The 15,829-nt window shown below is 40.2% G+C and overlaps 1 protein-coding gene across 7 annotated transcripts in view; it reads left to right on the forward strand.

The window, feature by feature from the left end:
- Positions 1 to 15,829, forward strand: part of EYA4 (EYA transcriptional coactivator and phosphatase 4) — a 257,652-nt gene that overhangs the window by 219,939 nt on the left and 21,884 nt on the right. For all 7 annotated transcript variants that reach the window (XM_053592554.1, XM_053592555.1, XM_053592560.1 and 4 more), the window contains 2 exons: positions 2,452 to 2,588; positions 3,957 to 4,040. In XM_053592554.1, the coding sequence (XP_053448529.1) occupies positions 2,452 to 2,588; positions 3,957 to 4,040 (221 nt within the window). The remainder of the gene's footprint in view (positions 1 to 2,451; positions 2,589 to 3,956; positions 4,041 to 15,829) is intronic.

Here is a 15,829-nt window from a genome sequence, read left to right on the forward strand (position 1 = left end):
GGTCATGATGACTGGGATTTTGCCAGTCTTAGTCCTTCCAGCTCTTACGTGGTGGCAAAATCAAAGCTACCTGATGATAACACCTAAAAATGAAATGAAAATAAAGGAAGGTTTATGGGAAATAATCCAAAAAACTTTTTTTAAACTCTTGCTTAATAACCAAGGATTAATTTGAATCACCAATTTATATGAAAGTAAGCATTTAATTTGTGTGAAATAGCAATTAAGAAAATTTTGTTTCAAAAAAAGAATTAGAAATGGGACAATTTTTGAGGGATGTTATTTAAAAGTTGGTATGTGCTCATGTATAAGCAGAGTCTCGTTTTATGTGCATATAGTAAGCTGAAATATTATTTCCTGTAAGATGGGGCTGTATTCAATCCTGTACCTACAATCTTCACTGTTATGCTGTTTGCTCTCCCTTGGGCAATCTCAGAGACCCATGCAATGTACTCTTCTAGCAATATTTTTAAAGAAAATAATATTTAGAGTACAGACATATTTTTTGATCCTGCCTTATAACATACAACTAACATGCATTCCCCAAAGAAAATGTTAAAACCAATAAAAGTGATTAGAGGTATCTACATAAAAATTACTATATCTCAGAAAAAAAATGCTTAAGTTTGTTCAGATTTATTTAGATTAAAACTGCGTGGTTCCCCCTCAGGATTATTTTATTTTAATTTAATGATAAAGCATGATAGTCATAACACCTTTATGTTTAAACATTATGTAATTAAAATTTAATGTAGTTTGCCATATGGCTCTCCTAGATATTTTTATTTTATGCATGTGATTTAAATCAAATTAAATATAAATTATATTTATCCCTCAGTAATCCAAAAAGGTAGCTATTATTAGCCATCGATATATAGTGAACCTGAGATTCAGGTAGATTGAGTAAAATGCTTGACATCACACAGTAATTCTGATTCTTTGACTTGTTATGTTGTTCCTCACTGTGGTCTCAGTTTATTTGAACAACCCCTCCCACAGGTTTGCCTCTGCTCAGTACTTTCTGTCTCCTTAGATAAGTTGTCACTAAGCTTTAGATGTGTCAGAGTTTTAGTTATCTCTGGAACGTGCAGACATTCACTCGATAAAAAATCTGAAACTAAAGATATGGCCTTGTTGGAGATACAGATTGAGGTCGCGTCCTGATATGCGATGTCATTAATATATGAGAGTTTCAAATCCTCAATGGTGTGGGGAATTAGAAGTACAGTGATCAACAGGTAGAACTCTTAATGACCAGCTTAGAAGGAATAAGAAAAGGACAGGAGCCCATGTCTCCCAGAAGAGAGAGATTCTAGAACTGGGGGAGTGAAGGGTATCAGCTGGCAAGTAATGGTTCCGAGGAGGTGGTGGTTTAAGTCACAGTGGTTCTCAACCTTCCTAATGCCATGATGTATTTTCATTGTTACAAAGGGGTCACCACCCACAGGTTGAGAACCGCTGGTTTAAGAGGATCAAACACAGCCCAGAGACCCAGAAAAATAAGAACTGAGGCTGTCTACTGCTATTGCACTCATCAGTGAGATAGTTATTGGGGACCCTTAGCAAGATTATTTTTACTAACTTTTTTTATGAACTGAAGCTAGATTTTGATAAATCACATGTGACAAAGTAGAGACAGATATCCCACTGGGCAGGAGTGGCTGTTGAAAACTTGCAATGTGGCTACTGGATTGAGGTCTGCTGTAAGTGGAGAATATGCATACGCTTTCACAGACTGGGTATGAAGAGAATGTTAAACCTGTCATCGACAACTTTTATATTGATTATATGCTGGAATAACATTTTCATATATTGAGTCAATTATGACAAATGAATAAGATTATTTTACCTGTATCTTTTTTTTTAATGTGACTGCTTAAAAGTTTAAAATTGCATGGGTGGTTATATTCATGGCCCACATTATATTTCTGTTGGAAACACTGTTATGCATGGTTGTTTTAAGGAGATTTATTTAAAAGAGAAGATAGCAAACACATAGGTGTCTACATGGGAAATATGAGGCCAAGGGGAAGACTTTTAAACTTATAAGGGAAAGTGGGTTTGACAAATGGAGGATGTTCCCCTAGCAGGTGGGCCTGGGAAGTCAAGCTTACAAGTCGACAGATGGGATTGATCCAGAAGAAGACATCTCATTCTCTGAACTGTAATAGAGATAAATGTGTAGGTGAGGGCGCAAACAGGATTTTGAAGGCATTTGGGATATGAAGACGTTGAGGTTTAATAGATCATATAGACTATAAGTAGGAGGGATTTGGGGGACCTGTAAAATTTTTGACTGAATTAGATCTCTGTGTACTTGGGATTATAAATCTTTCTTTCTCATAAGGAAGTTTCTATTGTATAGGAATTTGTTAAGATAATTAATAATGAAGAATGGTACTTGATCTTAAAATGAAGTGCTCTTGTTGACTCAAGTTATGTTATTTACAGGAGAGTTTGATACCGTGCAGAGCCCCTCCACTCCCATCAAAGACCTTGACGAGAGGACATGTAGGAGTTCTGGGTCTAAGTCCAGAGGAAGAGGCCGGAAAAATAATCCCTCCCCACCTCCTGATAGTGACCTGGAGGTATGCCTGCTTATTCTTAAAGAGTATAATACGATGCTTTATTTTATTGAATGGAAGATTATATATCTTGCAGTCCTATTAAGTTTTAAACTTAAAAAAAGCCATATCAGGGTTTGAGATTTTTATCCATTACAATGGCAAAATTAAAAACAATAACAACTTAAAAGTGACATTGCTTTGCAAATTCTAGGTCTGAAGTAACTGCATCTTTTGGCACAAACAAATTTTTTAAATAAAGCCATTCTTTGTGGGATAATGTTCTGAAACACAGTGTGTTCTATAGTACTCCAATAATGAAAGACATCTCTATGCGTCATTAAATTTAAAAAGATGAAAGTTATCTGTATAGAAAGACAAGGTTGCCCTCTGAAAGCAGGAAAAAAAATTATCATTCATTCAGATTTTTATATCTGTGAAAATTTTAGTATATGTCACTTTTTTCCTACTTGTGAGCTCTTTTGAGATATAGCTATATTAATAAGCAGGTTGATTTTTGCTGTAAAATATCAGGAGAAACGTGGCTTAACTGTAATATGTTACTTCTTACATAACCAAATACTTTAGCAAAGAAAAAATTAAATATCCAGATTGAGTAAAACCAAGTGTCAGATGTTATGCCTCTTGTAAGAGATAAATTTCTAAACCAGAACAACAGCAAGTTTAAATCCCTTCAGGAACCTGACAGGTGATGTAATTGAGTGACTTGGCTGGGGAGTCCAGCACACGGGGGGAAGGTAAGAACGTTGACCCATTCTGAGAGATTTGCCCATCACTGCCCTTGGAAATGTCAGCCAACCTGGCCACAACGTCTGTGTTGTTGTTAGAAACCTAAGTAGATATGAAATCACCTAACTTGGAAATGATGCTCAATAATTTGAAATTTTTCAGAACTTCACAGAGGTTCAAACAACACATTGGTTGCCCTAAGCTACCAAAAGCTCCACGTTTTGTGATTTCTGTTTAGTGGTTATTTATTGATTCTTTTAAATATTTTTTTAAAAATTTAATTCTTTGCCTAAATTGCAAGATGTTATGAATCCATAAGGTATGAAACTTTAAAATGCACACGGTTTCAAGCACACTTCTGTCAGAAAATCCAAATATGTTTGGTTTTGGTATTAACTACAAGTAAATGTTTGCCTAAATTTATTCAGCTTAGGACTTCTGACTTTTAAAGTTATTATTTCTATCACTCTTGCTCCTTGGAGTTAGAGTCAGAAAATTTGAAGAACAATTAATGAAGCAGGATTATTTTCTATAAAATGGTATCAAGACGATATACAACGATGAAGGGAGATGCTATCTCATTGTAAAGGGATTTGTTTTCTTAAACACTATCATTTTCTGATACTTACTTTTTGTCCTCAGCGTGTGTTTGTCTGGGATTTGGATGAAACCATCATTGTTTTTCACTCACTGCTCACAGGGTCTTATGCACAGAAGTATGGCAAGGTAAGAAATCAAGACGTTTTACTCTAAATCTTGTTAGAATTCTATTTCATTCTAAAACCAAGAGCCATTTAAAAACACTCTCAAGTGTTTTTATGGCAGTCTATCAGATTTTCTCTTATTATCTATTCCCAGTGGCTTCTTGGTTCTTTCATTTGAACTGGCAAATTTTACTAAGCTACTTAGAAACTGAGTTCTTTTTTGTTCCTTGAGAATGACTTGAGTTCTCTACATCAAGACCAAGTTTTTTACACTCATAATTTTTACAAAAACAATTTTTTTTGTTAATTGAAATGGACTTTAAAACATTATAAAATCAGATATTATCCCATTCAGGAAGTTTAAGAAGTTGTTTTAATTAATTTGTTACATCATTTGTTGCTGTGGAATGCCACTTGAAATAAGCAAGTAACCTCTTGTCTGAAGATCCTTTGGATTTATGAATGGAAGATTTTCTGTAACTTTAGTAAGCATAAGAAAAGCAACAGAGATAACACCCTACCCCCCACCTCAGCACCCTACCCCACCCTTGCAATCACAAAGTCAGTGACAGGTGGGCTCGCTAGGCCCCCCACCTTTTTCTCTGGCTGTTGTTTTTACAGTAAGCATCTTAGAACGGTGTTATTACACCTGCAAGAGTGCTTCGCCAGGGATGATGCCACTGCGACAGGCTTTTTGGCTGAAAACGCAGTCACAGAGGTTTAGGGCATAACTGTCAATTCAGAGCACCTCACCTGCCGTTAACTATAGTCCAAGTTGTCTCTAGCTTTGGATCCTTTCCATATCACACTTACAAAAATGCCTCTCTATGTCTTTCTTTATGTGTTTCTACTCCCATTATCTGGTAGTCTTATGTCAGCACAGCATGCAGTTTTTAGCAATGATGTTAAGCTTCGTGTCTAGACACGTAACGGTGAATTGCAATCAAATCTTTCTCCCTAAACTGCACTGTGAGTGAATGTGCATTGCCTGCTAAACAGATATGAAGGGAACAATGCCAGTGAACAACAATTTGCAAGGAAGAGTCTTAGTCCTTGCATCACAATTATCATCTAAAAATCTTCTCCAACGCAGGATGTGTACATATCCCAGACCCAGACACACACAGATGTCTAAGATAAATATGTATCTTACACTTCTCATTTCTGTTATCTGTTTCATATGCATTTACTTCCTAGAAACACATTGTCTTAGTTTGCTTTGCTGCTGTAAAAAAGTTCCATATACCGTGTGGCTTAAACAACAAACATGTATTTCTCGCGGCTCTGGAGGCTGAGTATAGGCCAAGGACAAGGTGTCAGCAAATTCACTTCTGGTAAGGGCCTGCTTTCCTGCTTTACAGAGGATGGTCACCTTGCTCTGTCCTCACAGAGGGCAGAGAAAAAAGAGGCAAGCAAGCTCTTGTGTCTTTTTATAAGGGCACTAAGCCCATTCATGAGGGCCCTCCCTTATGACCTAATTACCTCCCACGCCCCCCCCATCCAAATGCCATCGCTTTGAGGTTAGAGTTTCAATATATAAGTTTTGAGCAGAAACACTCAGTCCATAGCACAAAGGCACATGATTATAAGTAAATTGCTATACAGAAATTTGGAGTGCATACTGAAAATTCTATTACTGATGGAGTATGCAATCTAAAAATTGCCAGGAAATAATCCAAAGGATTTATTCTGAAATATTATTGGCTTATCAGAAGTATTCAATAAATTCTCTTGAACTGATGGTAATTATTTTTGTGCAGCTAAGTTTCACATTAGATAAGTGTTTAAAGTGAATAATCTAATTTGGACACATAAATAAAGATCCCTTCATGTCACCAGTAGGGGTTATTCCTAAATATTTATGTTACTCCCATTGTGAAAAAATGAGTGTTGGTACTTCTTGGAAATATCTTTAGATTTTCACCGTATTTCCTGACTTCCGATCTTCATCCTTTTCTGGTAAGGCAATACATAAAGAACATGGTAAAAATGTGGCTAGATATATTTGTTTTCTTTTTGTCAAAAATACCACGGAGTGAGCCGCTTTCTTCAGTTGAGTCAGGAGCTGGGTCTAAGAGCAATTCCGAAAGCTAAGTTCTCAGCCTCTCTCAGCGTGGCATGTCAGCTCCCCAGAGAACTGCCTGGCCGTGCAGAACTCGCCTCATTGTACAGGTTTCATTATTTCAAAGTAGTACCTAAAAAGGAGCATTCTGATGCAAAAAATAGAGAATTCTCTTTGCTTCCAGAAGGTGAAAACATCAGATAATACCAAAAGGATGGAGCAAAGGGATGGGGGAGAAGGAAACTAACGTTTTCTTAATGTAATGAAGGGCCAGGCAGTAAGCGTCACACGATATTAAGGGACAGGTCCTTCTCCCCACCCTGTGGATGAGGGAAACATCCTCAGAGAGGGAATCAAAACGTGTGACAGTCACACAACTAGTCAGTGGCCAATACCAGTACTGGGGCTCTGAACTTTGACTCCAAAGCCCTGTAGCACCTTGCATGGCCTAGCCAACTTATCTATTGGAAGTTACTATAAAAGTAACATTTCCTAAGATGAGAAAAGACAGTTAGTGAGGTACTATGCAGGCTGTTGTGTGAGTTCTCTTTTAAGTTGTAATAATTTACATTATCTTCTCTCAGACACTTGGGATATTTTTTCATCTCGAGGTGAGCCCTAGGAAGTGCAGTGACATAGAGCATGGGATACAGTAATCAGTGCCTGATGGTGATGCAGAATATGGAATGAACCGAGTCCCTGTTGGAAGGGTGTGAAGAAGATAAGCTTCGTTTGTAGACTGCCTGTCACTGCCTGGATTTTACACCTTAGAAGCAGTGGGGGTGGTAGTTAATGGCAAAAGCTTTTGAGTTGGATAAAAATCAAGTTATGATGCTTAACAACTTTCTGGCACTGGCAAATTAATTATCCTTAGCCTCAATATCTGTAAAATGGGAACAACATCATCCATAGCAAGTGAGAGCTAAAGAGATAGAATGCTGGAAGGGCACAGCAAAATATTTGGTGTGAATTAACAACTAAGAAAAAAACGTAGCTGCTATTGGTCACTTTTACAAATATTATCCCATTTAATTCTGCTACCATTTATTATGATACAAGTTTTAAGGATTAGGAAACCAGGATTATGAGGGCTTAAGTAACTTGACCAAGGTCCGCAAAATGACAAATGCTGGTTAGTGTATTGGAAACCAAGTCAGTTTCCTAGCAAGTCCACGTTCTTTATGCTCCGCTGAGTGGAAGGAGGTTTATTAGAATTGAGCATATTGAGCAAGGTTTTTATTCAGGGCAATTTAAGAAAATTAAACATGTTTTTAGGCAATATATTTTTTCTTATTAAAATATAAAACACCATTATTTCATTCTGTGAAAAACAAGTTAGATTGCTTTACTTATTGGTTCTTATTCACAGTTTTTTAAAAGTCACTTTATTGTTGATTTTTTTTCTTAACATCAGTAAGGAAATTGGCATTGCCTTTTAGCCAGTGCACCACTAATCCTTGGCATATTGAGAAGTGCTAAGTAAGGCCCCTCTGGTGAAGCTGTGGCCACATGCAGCTCAGGGGTCATTGCAGATGAGACAGAAAGGATTCGGGGTAGCCTCAGCTTTTACTGCAAAGCATGAATGGAAATGGTCAGGTAGAAGGCCCTCCCGTGCCTAAGGGCAAGTCATGTGACCTCTGATCTGTTTCTCTGAAATGTTTATAGTCCATTTCCTTCCTGCAGTTACTGGATAGACAAAAAAGGGATAATGTAAGTATATAAAAATGGCGCTCTGCTTTGAAGACTATCTTTCACCTCCCTGGGCAGAGAATCTTGAGTAAAATTATGTATTCTTTCTCCAAAATGAGAAATGACTAAAGGCAGATGTTTTCAGACCTGCAGAAGGTCAGTGTTAACTCTTATGGCACACAAAGAGGGGCTGCAGTGGCCTCCATGTCGTGTCTGGGAGCTGGACCTACGGGGGCTGATGATGTAAACCCTATGCTAAGATGACCACACCCACCTGTGTATCCCTCTTTCTCTCCCGCAGTTGTCAGTACCATCTCTGGCCTTTTGTGGAGTGCCTGGCACTTTGCTGGGCTTCCGCGAAATGCGTTCTCTCTTCGGCTTTCACCACCATCCTGTGTGATGGGTCCTGTGTCACACAGCTCACAAGTGGCATAGCCAGAGGAACCTGCATGTCCTTGACAGGTTCTTAATCTTAATACTCTTTTGGTCTCATATTTTTCCACACAACCTCTATAAATAAAATTCATGAGATACAGTAATATAGGAAGGCCATTTTACTCATAAATTTCCTTTGTATAATTCACTTCTGTGTTTTAAGTAAAAAAAGTTGTTTTTGAATTCTACTTCCCTTTATAAATAAATAATGTTGATTTTCCAAGGATCTTTCTCACGTGTTATCGCTTCTTGACTCTTCCATTGTCAACACCCTCTCTTCCCAAGCAGAACTCTTCCTGGACATTTTCCATGGAGGCAAACGAGGTGCGCTGGTATCTGAGCTCTGTGCTGGGAGGCTGGTGATGGGTTTTGCAGCTGAGCACCAGTTAGCATGCGTATAGTTTTCAACACTGTGAAACTCTAAAAATGAGAGTTTGTAAATTTGACAAGATGTATACCAGGAATCATCCATCATCTGTTAGAGTTTATGAAGATAATTCCTATTCCCTGATTAATTGTGTATATGTTATTTCACCTGATGAGTTGCAGTAATTCCTTTTGGGGGAGAATTACTGGCAAAGGGAAGTAAATAAATTGTGCTGTAGGGATTTGATTCATTTTAGAGCATTAATCTATCATGTGCTATGAAGCTATGATTCTCTAAAGTTATTCCACAGTAAAGATACAAAGGAAATAACCCAAGTTGGAGAAACAAACTGAAGGGAAAGTGAATGGTGGCCTTGTAATATGAAAGGAAAACTCAGGCTCCCTGGACTGTTTGCTCATTTTTGACAACATCTTAAATAAGAGCAGTGGTAGGGAAATAATGTGTTCATTGGGGTAAATCAAGTGAGGTTTTTTGTTTGTTTCTTTGTTTCTTTTTGCAGTTTTTGGCCAGGGCTGGGTTTGAACCCGCCACCTCCAGCATATGGGGCCAGCACCCCACTCCTTTGAGCCACAGGTACCACCCTCAATTGAGTATTTTATATCAAATAATCTACACACATTCATGTAGAAAACGACTTCTAAAATAGCACCAGCTGGACTTTAAGTACTAGGATAGTTATGAAGATAAATACTGTCTTTTGTGCATGTAGACTGAAGAAAATCAACATGATTTAACAGGAGGTGATGGGAATTAATCAGATGTTAGAACCATGGACCTGAGGTAACTCTAATGGCAGTGTTAGCACCAAGGGCATTACCTCTCTGCTGGCTTTGAAGTGTGAATGGACCCAAGGTCAAACTCTAGTTCCCTTTCCTACTACCGCTGTGACCTTGGGGAGCTGATTTAGCACTTGTGATTTTCAGTTACCTTGTATGTAAAATGAAGAGAATAATAAAAGTCATAATTTGATTATGAGTTAAATGAGTTAATTCATTAGAACTCAGCACGCTGGCAACCACAGAATAATCATTCAGTGAGCATAAGCTATTTTGTTTCAAGAAAATCTGAAATTTAACCAACTGAATATTCTAAATATAACATGAAGTTTTCATATTATATTTGTGTCTTTTGTTGTACCTCCCAATGTGAGATACTCAGCTCAGGATTGTAAAGAAGTAGCACTATGCCAGGGTGACTAGACAGTGGTTTGGGTAGATTGATATAAAAGGAGTAAGTTCCAAATTTGCAAGCCTCAAAATGTGCCTTGTGCTCTACCTGACTGCTCCCAGGGTGTTGGACTGCACATGCACGTGACGCGTGTGTGTGTGTGTATGGTGCACTCCTGAATGCAGTATATACAAATATAAAACACATAATATGTAAACATATAAAAATAAAGCTAAGGCAAGGACAGAGCCACTTCTCAAACTCCACCTTAGGGAGCTCGAGAGTCAGTGCTACCCGTAGTCTCTTCTTTCAGAGCTTTGTGTTGTGTCTATATTTTAGAGATTTAAATTGAATGGCTCCAGGTGATATAAAATGCCAGATATCTTACTTTTATTTAAGTCCAACCTTACAAAGTGGTGTTGACAGAAAAGGGAAAGATCCTTATCAACACGAAGCTAATACACAAGAAAGATGATGGAACCTGATAACTTAACAGCACAGACTTCTCGAGGTGCCCCCAGAACTGCCTGGAAATTTTCAGTCCCTTTTATCTCAGTCGATGATGATTCAATCTCACGTCCTGAGGGGGAAGGGCAGTGATTTTCACCCAGTGTGCCGTGGCACTCTGGTGTGGCACAAGAGGAACTTAGGTGTGCCGTGAAAATTGTTAAAAATCATTAAATTATTTTTGAAAGAAGTTCAAAGCACAGTAAATACATTCCTTTTTTTACTATTTTTTTTTATCAACATGATTTAAGCATGCTGTGGAAGTTTAACTATAAGTTCAAGTGTTCCATGAGCTAAAGAAAAAGTTGAAGAACAAGAGGGAGACAGTTATATCAACTTTCTTACGTTTCCTTAAATCATCATCCACCCATCCTGTTAGCCTTCTCACAACACCAGTCACCTTTCTCCATACACGCAGAGGGGCCGCGTGGGGTGTGTCCGCGGACCATGTCTGCCGTGCCACTTTTTCCTGGGCCCTATGCTGTCTAGGACAGCCTCCTGGGTCAGTCTCACCAGCTTGACTTTTTTTTCTTTCCATCCAGTGCCACGTTATCACAATAAACTACTGCTGCCATCCATTATTTTTGGTCCTTGGCGTTAAGTTCACAGATGATCCTTATAGAGGTGAAGATGGAAAAATGAACTCTTCCTCATCACTTTAAGCAATTCTAGAGAAATTTAGCTTTCAAGAAACTATACTGACCCACTTTGTACTCAGCGATCCCACTGGCTCACATCTGACAGTCCTTTGAATGCGCCCAGAAGCTTCACTCCTGGGAATCTAGACGGTCGCGCACACTCTGGTCTTCCCTAACTGTTCCAGCAGTTCTCCATCGGAGCTTTTAGACCGAAGCTTCTTAACTATTAACGTGCAAAGACTAGTCCTGTCACTGGCAGTCTTGGTACAGTCTGGACACTGGTTCGGGAGATCCGGGGTAGGGTCTGCACTTCCACCTTCCTAGCAGGCTGCCCTGTGAGGCCAGTGATGCGGCTCTGGCCACCACCTGTTGATTCTCAGTCTTGCTTGTACATTGGCATCACTGGAGAGCTTTGAAGTGACAGATGCGAGAGCCCACGGCTGAGAATATGATTGAATAGGTGTGGGATGTGGCGTGAGCAGCGGCAGTTACGGAAGGCCCACCCACAGGTGTTAGAACCTCTGTCTTAGACGCCACCCTCCCAGGTCAGTCCCGGTGTATGGCTATCCACCTGCTCCTACTTTTGCCTAAAGCCTCTCTATCCTCCTCTTTTGTTTCTCCATCACATTCACCTGGCAGAAAATCCCACTGGTTCCCCTGTTCCTCCACGGCTGAATGTGACCACAGGCCGTAGTGGGTGCTCACACCCCTGGGTGCTGAACTCATCCCTCTGAGGGCTTCCCGCCCGCCCTCCCTTCAGGTCTCCAAAGCGCTCTCCCAGTTCTGTACAGACCTCCCCCTTATTCACTGAGAAAAAGAATCAAAGTGAAAATGCCCTCCTCTCCTCGCGGCCCCTGGGTCTGCAGCCCTACTCTCTGCTGTCTCTCACGCCTCCCGTGCGTTGCTTCCCTGCCTCTCACTCAACCAGGAATCTACTCCCCAGATGGCCTCTTTCCCTGAGCCCCCAGCTTCCCACCGTCCTGGCTTCTTCCCATCAGCCCGCACATGTGATAGTGCTGTCCCTAGAAAATCCCTTGGCGCCCATGTCCCTTCCCGGTGCTGCTCTCTTTCTCTGCTCTCTTTTCCTGCCCTAAAATGACTCTTTTCAAGTTTGAGGAGCCACCTTCTAGCCAAATTGAATTTTCCCTTTTGGTTCATTGTGCTGGGGCCTCTCACTTGCATTTGACTTAGGGAATCTTCCCTGCAGTTGCTGTAAATTGGCCATTGTCACTCATCCACTTCATCCTCGCGTCTGCCTGTCCCGATGTTTTGCATAGAGCCGAATACCACCGGAAACACTTACATTTTCTTGGTTTTGTGTCTTTTTATCAGATATCTCATCCAGTAATGAAATAACCCCCATAAGGGCAGGGTCTTTGCTTTGTTGGTTATCTGCTTTCTGCCCAGAATTTGAACATGACTGACACATAGTAGACACTCAATAAATACTTGGGTCACTACAAAAGTTTTAAGATAGACTGTCTGAAGGTCCATCACTTCACTTCCAAGAAAATGCAGTTTTTTGACGGTACCCTTTCTGACTCATCCGGGGAAGTGTCAGCTGCTCGGCTTATCGGTGTCCTGGGAGGGCTTCCTTGTCTTCCATCCTCACCGACTTAGTGTTTCTTGATCTTTGAGCATCTCACAACTTTTATAATGACCTACATATGTTATAAATAAGCATGTTTCTGAAACCATTCCCCAATTCTCTCTAAGCCCACTACCTATTCATCATGGATAAAAATCTCAATTGTAAGGTTTCCCTTCTGGTTCGTGACTGAATTTCATTTCATCCCTTCTCCCTGATTAGAGAAGTTGATGTAGTTTCAAAATTCCAGCAACTGTTTCCATCCTCAGTTCATAAAGCTGGTTTGTCTCCTGTGATGAACTTGCACTTCCGTCTGAGTGTGCACACGTCTACACATGTGCTTCAGGTCCCAGAGGAATAACTGTTCCAAGAGCTGGAGGCCTTTAAAAAAAAGTCCTCCGTTTCTTTAAAAATACATAATTGCTGCCTCTCCAGAGATATTTTTACAGTGTGTCCCTAGAGCAGGAATTCCAGCTGATGGCCCAACGCAGGGCAGAGGCCCATAGACAGACAGTCTGGCTCCAATTTATGCTCTGTGCTAACATGGCTAATAGGCGTTCGTATTTTGATTTAGAGAAGTGCTGTACTTGATCCTGACTTGGTTCTACACTGGTAACATCTGGCTAAGGACCACAGATTTAAAGGCCAAGAGCTATTTATTTTCTTCACTTTCTCTCTCTCTCTTTCTCTCTCTCTCCCTCCCTCCCTCTCCCTCTTTCCCTCCCTCTTCCTTCAATCAAATGTCTTGGGAATGGTTTTCAGTATTTTGATAGAGCAATACACGGAACAAATTGGCAGAAGTTCAGTTTTCCCCATATTAAACTCTGTTGTAGACACTTTGAACCTTTTGGAGCTATTATATATGTGTAATATGTATCAGAGCTTCCACAAAACCCCGTTAGTGCCTTTATTAGCCCACTTTTTCCCTCTATCCAAGTTTTTGCTATCACTTCATTTTAGACCCTAAACTCAACCCTCACTACAGTTAAATGGAAAAAACCCCAGCAACTCTTGATTCATAAGGTGCCTATAATTCTACAAACATCTAATGAAAATGAGCAAACATCTTTGTATAAAACTTGAATTCAACCCAGAAGTATGTTTCACTCTCAAATACCTGATAAAACAGTGGAACTGGCAGCCCCTTCATGGTATTTTGGCGAAACAGATGGTGCCAGACACAAGGATATCTCTAAAACTACACATACCAAATGTCTAGTCATCTTTCTTGGATTCTTAGATCTGTGAGTCCTTTAGCTGGAAGAATGCGGTAGTGTAATCTGCTTACTTAGAATTAGCTGTCCAAGTGACTTAGTAAGCTGGAAAACACAAAAAGCAAAATTAGATATTTGAAAGTAAGCCCTCACCAGACATTCTCTTAGAAACAAGATCACCACCTCTTACAGGCATGGTTTTCCTTGGCTTATGGCATAACTCCCTAGCCCATCTGTGCCAAGCCTTTGGCACGGCTGACGAAACATCTCCCTTTCAACAGGCCTTGCTCTCTGGAAATGTTAGTAAAATGCAGCTAGTTCACACTCCAGCAAACCACAAACCTAAACTTTCCCAGTTAACAAATGATTATTTTGCCAAAATGCTTACTAAGTTCTGGCTCTAGCCGAGTGTGTGATGTGGAATGGCCACAGCTTGAAAAACAAACGCACAGCAGCCCCCCAGTGCCATGGGGCTGCATTCCAGCGCAGTGCTCAAATGCAGCTTTCATCATACCTTACGCTATGCTTGCTTGCTGGAGGATTCTTGCAGTTAAAATAAACGATATTTGTTTGCATGCTTATCAGCTGTACCAAATGCATTCTTCATGAGATATTCCTATCACTGTTTGGGTACCACAGAGAGTTGCGTACTTCAGAAGCATGAATTGATCAAAGCAACGATCAAAGAGGGATAGTGGGTTTTCTCCCATCCCCCTAAATCTGATCTGTAAATGCAAAAAAACTGTGAGGAATGAACACAGAAATTCAACAATTTTATTTAAAACTTAAAAAGAAAAATTGCCAAATCATTGGAGAAGAGTCTAGCCAACCTGGTCTCCAGAAGGAAAACTTTTAAATAAGATATTTCTGAACCCCCATCTGAAATACACGTGTGGAGAGCAGTCAGCAGCAGCAGCCCAGCCGAGGAGCGTGGAGCTCCGTTTCATTGTCTTGCATCAGTGAACATTCCTCAAAAGCACAGAGCGTCCCTAATGGAATTATATGTTTTCACGCTGTAATTATATTTGATTTTTCCTGATATTTCTGTAGACATTTTGTTCATGGTTCCATGAGTAGGCAGAATATTTACAAGACTTTTGTGTTCTGTGCCTACCCGATGCTTCCTTCCCAGACCCCCCCAAAAGAGAGACTAGCAATAGGAATTTTTTAAAGAGAAAAAAAGACAAAGTGCACATGTATTTTTAACGATTTATTCGACCATGAGAGATTTTATTTCAAAAACTACAAGAAAGGCTCGGCGCCTGTGGCTCAAGTGGCTAAGGCACCAGCCACATACACCAGAGCTGGTGGGTTCGAATCCAGCCTGGGTCCGTCAAACAACAATGACAGCTGCAACAAAAAAATAGCCTAGCGTTGTGGCAGGTGCCTATAGTCCCAGCTACTTGGGAGGCTGAGACAGGAGAAACACTTGGAGGTTGCTGTGAGCTGTGATGCCATGGCACCCTACCCGGGGCAACAGCTTGAGGCTCTATCTCAAAAAAAAAAAAAAAAAAACTACAAGAAAAATATGAACAACAAAAAAAGAGAAAAAAGAAAGAATGTTACATGAAGGAAAAGGGTAGGGCTCCTTCTGAGTTCTAAAACTCTTTGAAACACAAAACAGACATGTAATATGTCTGTTCTTGTTTTTGAATGAACATTTGTTGGATAAAACAGCATGTATTTGATCTTTGGGTATGTTGCCCCAAGTGGTCCCGCCCCTGGAGGAAGGCAGATGAATCCAGAGGGAGAGTAGAGCTGGCTGGAGAACATGATGCCAGGATGCTGTCAAGTATGTGACAGTCAACATTCATTTCTAAGAAATGAGAATATTGAGCCCAGAAATCCACAGAAATCTCAAAGGAGAAGATGTAGACAATTAGAAAATTATGTTGCAATCTAACATGTTATTGTCTTATCTCCATTTTCTCCTTCATCAAGTCTTAGCTTTGAGCCACACACCCGAGTGACCCCTTGCGCTCTGTCCCTGTGTCTTGGCGTGCCATTCCTGGTCTCCAGGCTGCAGTGGCTGCGGCGCACAGGGCTGGCAGGCAGGCGTGTTTACACTGAGTCTGGGGCTGTCCCTTCTGAGCGTTGTGGAAGGCAGTGTAGGAGTAAGATTG

Source organism: Nycticebus coucang, chromosome 5 (genome assembly GCF_027406575.1).
Source record: "Nycticebus coucang isolate mNycCou1 chromosome 5, mNycCou1.pri, whole genome shotgun sequence".
NCBI classification, from domain to species: domain Eukaryota; kingdom Metazoa; phylum Chordata; class Mammalia; order Primates; family Lorisidae; genus Nycticebus; species Nycticebus coucang.